This window comes from Micromesistius poutassou (assembly GCF_964030765.1).
Source record: "Micromesistius poutassou genome assembly, contig: SCAFFOLD_6175, whole genome shotgun sequence".
Taxonomy (NCBI): domain Eukaryota; kingdom Metazoa; phylum Chordata; class Actinopteri; order Gadiformes; family Gadidae; genus Micromesistius; species Micromesistius poutassou.
The window spans coordinates 1-11,930 of NW_028178111.1; the positions used below are offsets into that span (position 1 = coordinate 1).

Consider the following 11,930-nt stretch of genomic DNA (forward strand, 5'->3'; position numbering starts at 1 on the left):
CGTTCCATCATCGATGCACTTGAGAAAACAAGCGGGGGTCTGTCTGCATCATGTACACGTGGGGGGTCTGTGTACGGCCCCCGCTGTGTGGCTGCCCCCCGGGCCCCTGCCCCCCCCCCCCCCCCCCCCCCCCACACCCTGCTGTGTTACCTGTTGGTGTCGCGGGCCACGTCCTCATACACGCTCTGCACCCCCACCTCCAGCCGGGTGCAGCCGTAGCTCAGCATGTCGCTGAGGTGGCGCTTCAGGCAGTAGTCGGGACGCGTCTCGATGGTCACGCCCACGCACTTAGTGCTGCTCACCTCAGAGTACCTACGGGAGACACACTTAGCACTTAGTGCTGCTCACCTCAGAGTACCTACGGGAGACACACTTAGCACTTAGTGCTGCTCACCTCAGAGTACCTACGGGAGACACACTTAGCACTTAGTGCTGCTCACCTCAGAGTACCTACGGGAGACACACTTAACACTTAGCACTTAGTGCTGCTCACCTCAGAGTACCTACGGGAGACACACTTAGCACTTAGCACTTAGTGCTGCTCACCTCAGAGTACCTACGGGAGACACACTTAACACTTAGCACTTAGTGCTGCTCACCTCAGAGTACCTACGGGAGACACACTTAACACTTAGCACTTAGTGCTGCTCACCTCAGAGTACCTACGGGAGACACACTTAACACTTAGCACTTAGCGCTGCTCACCTCAGAGTACCTACGGGAGACACACTTAACACTTAGCACTTAGCGCTGCTCACCTCAGAGTACCTACGGGAGACACACTTAACACTTAGCACTTAGTGCTGCTCACCTCAGAGTACCTACGGGAGACACACTTAGCACTTAGTGCTACCAATACAGTACAAGTACTGATGGACTAACTACTAATACTACACTAACTACTAGTCCTCCTACATTAACCACAGTTCAACAAACATAGTATTACTACTACTACACTAACTACTAGTACTGATAGACTACTAAACTAACTACTACTACTTATACTAACTACTAGTACTGATAGACTAACTACTGCTACACTAACTACTAGTAATAATAATAATAATAATAATAATAATAATACATTTTATTTGTAAAGCACTTTTCAGAAAATAATCTCAGTGCTAGAGAAACCGAAAAACAAAATCACAAAACACTAAGGGGCAATAACACATTCAAATCCAGGGATAAAAGACATGAATAAAAAACAGCTAAAAGGGGAGTTGAAGTGCAGATTGAATCGTGAACAATCGAAGGACAACTTAAGAATGTCGGTGTGGCGGCGGTCTTAGGAGGGCACGGCGGCGGCGGCGGCGGTGTGGACGACGTGTGTCAAAAGCCGCTGAAAGGTCGAGGAGGATGAGCAGGGAGGGGGATCCAGAACGGGCAGAGATGAGAAGGTCATGGGTCCCCCTCGACAACGCTGTCTCTGTGCTATGGGGCCGGTGCGCAAACCACACTGGAATGTTTCAAACAGCGAGTGACCTTGGAGACGTTCCCGTTGCTGCGCAGCAACGGACTCTTCAAGCATTCCTCGGACAGGAAGGGAAGACGGGAGATGGTAGTTACTGCTACACTGACTACTAGTACTGCTACACTAACTACTAGTACTGATAAGACTACTTAACTAACTACCACTACTTATACTAACTACTAGTACTGATCGACTTAACTACTGCTACACTGACTACTAGTACTGCTACACTAACTACTAGTACTGATAGACTACTTAACTATCTACTACTACTACTTATACTAACTACTATTTAACTACTAACTACTATTTAACTAACTACCACTACTTATACTAACTACTAGTACTGATCGACTTAACTACTGCTACACTGACTACTAGTACTGCTACACTAACTACTAGTACTGATAGACTACTTAACTAACTACTACTACTTATACTAACTACTAGTACTGATCGACTTAACTACTGCTACACTGACTACTAGTACTGCTACACTAACTACTAGTACTGATAAGACTACTTAACTAACTACTACTTATACTAACTACTAGTACTGATAGACTTAACTACTGCTACACTGACTACTAGTACTGCTACTGACTACTAGTACTGCTACACTAACTACTAGTACTGATAAGACTACTTAACTAACTACTACTTATACTAACTACTAGTACTGATAGACTTAACTACTGCTACACTGACTACTAGTACTGCTACTGACTACTAGTACTGCTACACTAACTACTAGTACTGCTACACTAAGTACTAGTACTGCTACACTGACTACTAGTACTGCTACACTAACTACTAGTACTGCCACTAACTACTACTCAGTAACTAAGGAGCCTCTTGGTCCAGGGTGCCTCCAGGTCGTCGGGGTTGTGAACCCTCAACCGTTCAGCTCTCACCAGACCCTCGGTGCAACTAGGTGCTTCTAATCTAAGATAAGCCTGAGTGTAAGGGGGACATCATCTCCACCCACCCCCCCCCCCCCCCCCCCCAACAGATGTGTGTTTGGCGGACAGTCCGCGGACCAGCTGCCGCCGCCGCCGCTCATTACGCACGAGGACACACAATCATCACCGCTAACTCTGCAATCCAACCCGGGCGCGCCGCAGCCAATCAGAGCTGTCTGCTCACGCGGCCGGTGGCAGAAAGCCATTTTGTCGTCGGCGGCGCGGCGGTCAGGCCTGAAGCGCCGTCACATCGGGTCTGAGCCCCGATGGAAATCATTAAAACAATACAGAGGTCTCCGCCGGCCACCGCCGCCAGCCGCCGCCGCCGCCGTCGTCGTCGTCTGTCCAGCTGCTCCGGGGGCGTCATCCCCGCCCCGCGGCATGCTGGGTAGGGGCCCCGGTGTCTGGTGTACACCAATTACACGCTGGTCTTAATCAGATGGCAGCTAATGAATCGATAAGAACTCTATTATCACAGGTGATTAGACACCGAGATGGACTGAGGGCCGCACACCGTAGAGAGACACACACACACACACACACACACACACACACAGGCATACAGAAACACACACACACACAGGCATACAGAAACACACACACACACACACACACACACACACACACACAGGCATACAGAAACACACACACACACACACACACACACACAGGCATACAGAAACACACACACACACAGGCATACAGAAACACACACACACACACACACACACACACACACACACAGGTATACAGAAACACACACACACACACACACACACACACACACACAGGCATACAGAAACACACACACACACACACAGGCATACAGAAACAGAAACACACACACACACACACACACACACACACACACAGGCATACAGAAACACACACACACACACACACACAGGCATACAGAAACACACACACACACACAGGCATACAGAAACACACACACACACACACACACACACACACACACAGGCATACAGAAACACACACACACACACACACACACACACACAGGCATACAGAAACACACACACACACAGGCATACAGAAACACACACACACACACACACACACACACACACACACAGGTATACAGAAACACACACACACACACACACACACACACACAGGCATACAGAAACACACACACACACACAGGCATACAGAAACAGAAACACACACACACACACACACACACACACACACACACACACACACACACACACACACACACACACACACACACACACACACACACACACACACACACACACACACACACACACACACACACACACACACACACACACACACACACAGGTATACAGACTCACATTCACAAACACGGTTCTGGTACAAACGGTCCCATCAGGGAAGGAAGCCTCAGGCAGTAATATCTACACACAGATACGAGGTGTGTGTGTGTGTGTGTGTGTGTGTGTGTGTGTGTGTGTGTGTGTGTGTGTGTGTGTGTGTGTGTGTGTGTGTGTGTGTGTGTGTGTGTGTGTGTGTGTGTGTGTGTGTGTGTGTGTGTGTGTGTGTGTGTGTGTGTGTGATCTCGCAGGTTGGGGGGCTGGCGGTTTGGGGGAGAATGATGTCTGATTGGTTGAAGGTGATCTCGCCAGTGGGCGGAGACACGTCACACACACACACACAAACACCCATTAAAACACACACACAAACACACACACTGTTCCCTAGGGCAGAACTCTCCACTTCGACAACTGGAACACACTGCCATCTGGTGGCCACCACCAGAACTGTGAATGGTTATGTGTGAGTGTGTGTGTGTCTGTGAGTGTGTGTCTGTGAGTGTGTGTCTGGGTGGTTTGACCAGCCGTTCAGATGTTTATCTGCTGTTCATCATGTGGTTCAGAGCGCTGTGACCAGGAGGAGATCAGAAACGTCTGAGATGAATAAAGGTCTTCTTATATAACTGACGTTAATGATAACCAGTACGGCAATGTTATTGATAACCAATAAGTCATGTTATTGATAACCAGTACGTCATGTTATTATTAACCAATATGCCATGTTACTGATAACCAGTATGTCATGTTATTATTAACCAATATGCCATGTTATTGATAACCAGTACGTCATGTTATTATTAACCAATATGCCATGTTATTGATAACCAGTATGTCATGTTATTATTAACCAATATGCCATGTTATTGATAACCAACAGGTCATGTCATTGATAACCAGGGTTTTGTTTGCCAAACGCATAGTTGCTAACTTCCTCAGCAACCTACCTCTTAGGGACTAAACCGTTAATAGGAAAGTGTTGCCCGAAACCATTTCACCTACATAGTAAGCTCATTGTATGGAGTAAGTTATTAAACTCCATAGTACTAGCAAGGTAAGGCTGACTGTTTCCCAACAACAAAGTCTGGCTGAGTCCTTATTACCCACATGGTTAAAAGGCTCTAGGGCTGTTGTAGGTCCATATTATGCCACATGCTTCCTGGATATTCATGGTCACACGACCAAATTCAGTCTTCTTTGTCTTTTTTACACAATTAGCATTCAGAGTTAGTGCAGTACTGCCTCCGAATGTAAGGGTGTGGAACATCGCTGGACATTTAATGGCTCACAAATATTTTCTTTAACAACCCTGTTACTTTTACATATGTGATAAGATTCTGATAAGAGTCATGTGGCCATGTTATTATTAACCAGTACGTCATGTTAACGACAACCAGCAGGTCATGTTATTGATGAGTAACAGGCCATGTCATTGATAAGGAATAATTCCCGTTTTCAATCACCAGTACAGAGTCATGTTATTATTGCCCAGTAGGCGAGGGTCACCTGACGGCCTCGGCCACGCTGTTGGAGGTGTGTCCTGAGAGGGCGTCGTGGAGGTTCCTGATGAAGTAGTCTCTGTACTCCTCCGCCAGCGCCATGAAGGTCCCGCCCATCACGATGAACTCCACCTTGTCCACGCTGTGGCCCAGCTGCTTCAGCTTCAGCGCGTCAACACGGCAATTAACACAATCAACACGGCAATTAACACAATCAATACACCAATTAACACAATCAACACACCACCCAATCAGCACATCAATCAGGAGATAAATGAACAAATCAACATAAAAACTATTTAGCACATCATTCACCGAGCAGTATATGAATTTGCCAATCAACATGTCAATTAACCAAACAGCACATGCAACAATGTCCACATCAGCACATGAATCAACCAATCAGCTCATCTCTCTCACCTGCTCGACGCGGTGTCGGGTCTGAAGGAAGGGGTCGTAGCGCGCCCGGATCGCCCTCATGGAGGTAGGCTGAGAGAGAGAGAGAGAGAGAGAGAGGGAGAGGGAGAGGGAGAGGGAGAGGGAGAGAGAGAGAGAGAGAGAGATATGAGTCAGTCCTCCAGGTGAGTAAATGTTCCCCAGATGTTCTCGTCAGCTGAGCTCTTATCTTTTAATGGAGCGAGACGCCGCTGCAGCGTGAGGGGTTAGAGCCGCGTTCCGTAGCGTGTGCTTAGGATAGGGATAGGGTTCATTGTAGGTGACACAGGGTCAGGGTTAGGGGATAGGCTCATTTTGTACCTAGGGTTAGCTGATACAGGGTACCTAGGGTTAGCTGATACAGGGTACCTAGGGTTAGCTGAAACAGGGTACCTAGGGTTAGCTGAAACAGGGTACCTAGGGTTAGCTGACACAGGGTACCTAGGGTTAGCTGACACAGGGTACCTAGGGTTAGCTGATACAGGGTACCTAGGGTTAGCTGATACAGGGTACCTAGGGTTAGCTGACACAGGGTACCTAGGGTTAGCTGATACAGGGTACCTAGGGTTAGCTGACACAGGATCAGGGTTGTGAACTCACCTCATACCCGGTGTAGGACTGGGTGGAATACTCAAAGTCTGAGTCCGGACCCCCAGGGCAATAACTGACCAACCACAAGAAGAACATACCACATATTAATATGAATTAATAATATAGTAGACATAAATATAGCATCTACATCAATATAGAAGATATTAATATAGTACATATAAATGAAGTAGATATTAGTAACGTATCTACATCCATAGAGTAGATATCTAGTAGATAAATATAGTGCAAAGGCCAGGGCGATTTGGCTGAAAGACATATCACGATATAACTTGATCATATTGATCGATATCGATAACTTGAGAATTGTAATGACCTAAAAAGACTAGGAATTACCATGGTGGATTTAAACACTTCTGTTTAACACTTAATATGACCTTCCACTGTTCTTCATTGATAAATACTCCAATGTCGATAGAACAATGAAAAACACTCAAATATTGTAAATAAGTACGGAACCGTGTTTGTGTAACAAACCCAGCTGCTAGATTCGGTGGTCCAGTCTCTTATCGATATATATTATGTTTTATATTGATATTGATCAAAAGTCTATCAAGATACGATAAATTATTGTTTTATTGCCCAGGCCTAATAGTGCATCAGCTGTAGCTCTCACGGTAAACGTATATCCATATGCATTCCATTCTTTACATACAGATCAATAAATCTGAATGAACCAGGTCAGTCCTGTATCTGCCTCTCTGCAGTAGCTGTAGTATGTGTCACTGGACATTTAATTAATTATTAAGTGTACGGAAGCGTGCCCATTACATTAAACTGAAAACAAAAAATATTTTATTTAAATATTGTACACATGGAGCTGATGTGATGATGTGTTATTAAGCTCACGCACACACAGATGTTCCCGGTGAAGCTGATGTGCGGACAGCGATGAGGCTTACACATCACAGCCACCACCGCAATCTGGAACCAGAGGACACACATGTTACGCGCGCACACACACACACACACACACACACACACACACACACACACACACACACACACACACACACACACACACACACACACACACACACACACACACACACACACACAGTTCTCACCCCGCTGGCGGTGCGGATGGGCTTGGCCTTGAGTTTGGGCACCAGGGCGCGGCGGTACTGCGGCGGCACGGCGGCGATGATGTCCACCAGGCGGGGCTGGGAGGACAGGCCGTACTTAGCGGAGGTCTTAGTCTTCACCCTGGGGAGACGAGGGGAGAGACGGGGGGGGGGGAGACAGAGGGGAGACAGGGGGGAGACGAGGGGGGAGACGAGGGGAGAGACGGGGGGGGGGGAGACAGAGGGGAGACAGGCGGGAGACAGGGGGGAGACGAGGGGAGAGACGGGGGGGGAGACAGAGGGAAGACGGGGGGGGAGACAGAGGGAGAGACAGGGGGAGACACGATGAACCCACAAGGACGACCTCCAGATGAACCAGATTCATGCTTCCACAACTTCTCTGACTTAGAGCGAGGGGGGGGGGGGGGGGGTTATGAAGGTAACCATGGTTACCAGGGGGACTCTTACTTGTTGAGGTTGATGTCCCTCCCCTCCTCGTGGGCCTCCACCAGCTGCTGGATGACATCGGACACCGTCATCATCATCAGCTCAGCGCGGCTCAGGTCAGCTGGAGAACGCAGCGTTCAGGTATTACGGTAATGATATTACACATTATACAGGTATTACGGTAATGATAGGTTCAGGTATTACAGTAATGTTACAGAAGGTTAGGTTAGGGTATTACGATAATGTTACAGAGGGTTAGGTTTAGGTATCACGGTAACGTTACAGAGGGTTAGGTTTAGGTATTACGGTAATGATATAAGGTTTGAGATAGTAGATTAGTTTAGGTATTAGAGTAGAGATGGTTAGTTTAGGTATTAGATTAGAGATGCTTCATTTAGGTGTTAGGTTAGAGATGGTTAGTTTTGGTAGAAGGTTAGAGATGGTTAGTTTTGGTAGAAGGTTAGAGATGGTTAGTTTTGGTAGAAGGTTAGAGATGGTTAGTTTAGGTAGAAGGTTAGAGATGGTTAGTCTAGGTAGAAGGTTAGAGATGCTTCATTTAGGTGTTAGGTTAGAGATGGTTAGTTTTGGTAGAAGGTTAGAGATGGTTAGTTTTGGTAGAAGGTTAGAGATGGTTAGTTTAGGTAGAAGGTTAGAGATGGTTAGTCTAGGTAGAAGGTTAGAGATGGTTAGTCTAGGTAGAAGGTTAGAGATGGTTAGTTTTGGTAGAAGGTTAGAGATGGTTAGTTTTGGTAGAAGATTAGAGATGGTTAGTTTAGGTAGAAGATTAGAGATGGTTAGTTTAGGTAGAAGGTTGGAGGTGATCAAGTTTAACATTTGGACCCATAATATTATTCAGTCATATTCAGACTGAACGGAGGGACCATGTAACCCTAAACTACTTTAGGTGTAGGTTCATTAAGACATGAGAAGATGAAGGGTTAAGGTTAGGATTCATGTTAACATATAACAGGTCTATTATGAAGGGTTAAGGTTAGGATTCATGTTAACATAGCAGGTCGCTTATGAAGGGTTAGGATTCATGTTAACATAGCAGGTCGGTTATGAAGGGTTAGGATTCATGTTAACATAACAGGTCGGTTATGAAGGGTTAGGATTCATGTTAACATAACAGGTCGGTTATGAAGGGTTAGGATTCATGTTAACATAGCAGGTCGGTTATGAAGGGTTAGGATTCATGTTAACATAGCAGGTCGGTTATGAAGGGTTAGGATTCATGATGACAAGTTGGAAGGGAGTTAGCATTAGCAACAAGCTACACAGCCACACAGTTAATAACCAGTTAATAACCTGACATTACTCCGGAGAGAGAGAGATATCATAGACTCACTCTTCTTCTTCGGCTTCCCCATGTCGTGGTCCGATGAGGTCGTCTGGTTTCAGGAGGTGTTATGAGTGTTAAAGAGCGTAATGAGAACCAACAACACGAACAATATCAACACAACACGAACACACACGCTGAGCCGTACGGCGGGAGCAGCTGTCGTAAAACGGAATACGCCACTTTATACTTTATATTTCACTTTGCACTTATCTTTAAGGTTTCAAACTTAGAACATTTAAAATAATAATTTGTTTTTGTAGATGATTTAAACGTGCGGGTGAATATGGAATGACGAACGTGTAAAAATAATACATTCTTGTTCAATTTAACAAATTCTTAACTTCTTGTTTTATCATTTAAAAACATTTGAAACCTCATATAGCATAGTTCATATTTAAAACAAGAAACGTTCATGAATTGTTTGCGTTATGCAATGATTTCAACCTGCGTGTTTGGAGCATAGATATACAACTTCCTAGATATACAATTTTATATATCTATAATAGATCTACAACTTCATAGCTCTACAACTTCATGGATCTGCAACTTTATAGATCTACAACTTCATAGATCCATAATTAATAGATCTTCATCTTCCTAGAGCAGTAACGTCCTAGATCTACAGCCCATGTGGATGGGCGTGAGGCTGCAGCGCCCCCCGCTGGGTGCAGATCTGCCGTCTTCAGCCTCTAAACCCGACGGCAGCAAATCCCCTTCGAGCTCCGATCAGGAAACACAACAGGTGGAACCCAGCGGCCGTCATTCGTAAGTCTTCACACTTCACCCCTACCCGTGTTCAGCGCCTCCTGTCCGGTCCCCTCGACGTGTCGGACACACTGCCAGAGAGAGAGAGAGAGTTTGTGTTAGTTTGTGTTTAGTGCGTAATGGTGTGTGCGTTCCGCAGAGCCGAGGTGGACTGAAGGTGTCTGCGGTAGGACGCCCTGCGAGGTACGGGAGAGAGGGGACACGAGCTGCGTACTTCCCTCCCCGGTCAGAGCCGTGCATAACACACACACACACACACACACACACACACACACACACACACACACACACACACACACACACACACACACACACACACACACACATCAGAAACACACACATATCCGAAAGACACACACGTTAGAAACACACGTCACCTGTAACCGGGCACGTTGTTCCTGCACGGGACGTCCCGTATCTGATTAATTAATGACCCGTCGGATCTGTGCGGACGATGCGCTCCTGACGTGGAAGTTCCGTGTTCACAAACTTAACGGAAAAAAAAAAATATATATATATATATATTGTATGAGTGGGTGCTATGTATATATACATTGTGTGTGGGTGTGTTGTAGTGGTGTGTTATACTGGTGTCACCCCCCCAGTGAGACTCTGATCTGTGTTATACTGGTGTGTTATACTGTTGTGTTATACTGCTGTTTTACTGGTTTGTGTTATACTGGTGTGTGTTTATACTAGTATGTTATACTTGTGTGTTAGTGTTGTGTTATACTGGTTTGTTAGTGTTGTGTTTTACTGGTGTGTGTTCTAGTGGTTTGTGTTATGCTGGTGTGTTAGTGTTGTGTTCTATTGGTTTGTGTTATACTGGTGTGTTAGTGTTGTGTTATACTGGTGTGTTAGTGTTGTGTTATACTGGTGTGTTAGTGTTGTGTTTTACTGGTGTGTGTTCTAGTGGTTTGTGTTATACTGGTGTGTTAGTGTTGTGTTATACTGGTGTGTTAGTGTTGTGTTATACTGGTGTGTGTTCTAGTGGTTTGTGTTATACTGGTGTGTAGTGTTGTGTTATACTGGTGTGTTATACTGGTGTGTTAGTGTTGTGTTTTACTGGTGTGTGTGTGTGTGTGTGTGTGTGTGTGTGTGTGTGTGTGTGTGTGTGTGTGTGTGTGTGTGTGTTTTACTGGTGTGTGTGTGTGTGTGTGTGTGTGTGTGTGTGTGTGTGTGTGTGTGTGTGTGTGTGTGTGTGTGTTTTACTGGTGTGTGTGTGTGTGTGTGTGTGTGTGTGTGTGTGTGTGTGTGTGTGTGTGTGTGTGTGTGTGTGTGTGTGTGTGTGTGTGTGTTCAGGTCATGGAGGAGCTGAACCACGCCAACGTAAAGGTGGCGGTCCGCCTCCGGCCAATGAACAGGAGAGGTGAGACTCTCACTCACTCACTCACTCACTCACTCACTCACTCACACACACAGACACTCACTCACTCACTCACTCACTCACTCACACAGACACTCACTCACACAGACACTCACTCACTCACTCACACAGACACTCACTCACTCACTCACTCACTCACTCACTCACTCACTCACACAGACACTCACTCACTCACTCACTCACTCACTCACTCACACAGACACTCACTCACTCACTCACTCACTCACTCACTCACTCACACAGACACTCACTCACTCACTCACTCACTCACACAGACACTCACACAGACACTCACTCACTCACTCACACAGACACTCACTCACTCACTCACTCACACAGACACTCACTCACTCACTCACTCACACAGACACTCACTCACTCACTCACTCACTCACTCCTCCTCTGTTTGTTATTGTTGAGTTATAGTTGTAAAGATATTGTTAGTTATTTTCCGTGTGTAAAACGACCGTCGTTCGCGTTCGTCTCAGGTGACAGTTGAGTGGGAGCCGTAGGGAGTGGAGGGTGTGACATCACTTCCTGTCACAAGCGGGACAGAAAGCCACACAGCACTGAACATGTCAACAGGTTTCCATGGTAACGAGATGCTGCGGCAGGCGGCTGTTGTCC

At 46.1% G+C, this 11,930-nt stretch overlaps 1 protein-coding gene across 1 annotated transcript; it reads right to left on the reverse strand.

Annotated features, from left to right (window-relative positions):
- Nucleotides 1-150: 150 nt before the first annotated feature.
- Nucleotides 151-9,292, reverse strand: LOC311374782 (elongator complex protein 3-like; the record flags this gene model as incomplete). The annotated part of the gene is made up of 8 exons (XM_084490547.1): nt 9,158-9,292; nt 7,831-7,930; nt 7,366-7,504; nt 7,152-7,222; nt 6,290-6,353; nt 5,675-5,743; nt 5,262-5,416; nt 151-312 (listed from the first exon to the last, which is right to left on the reverse strand). Coding segments are annotated over exons 1-8 (782 nt in total), but the record flags the coding sequence as incomplete, so codon positions are not given.
- Between the last annotated feature and the right edge of the window lie 2,638 nt (nt 9,293-11,930).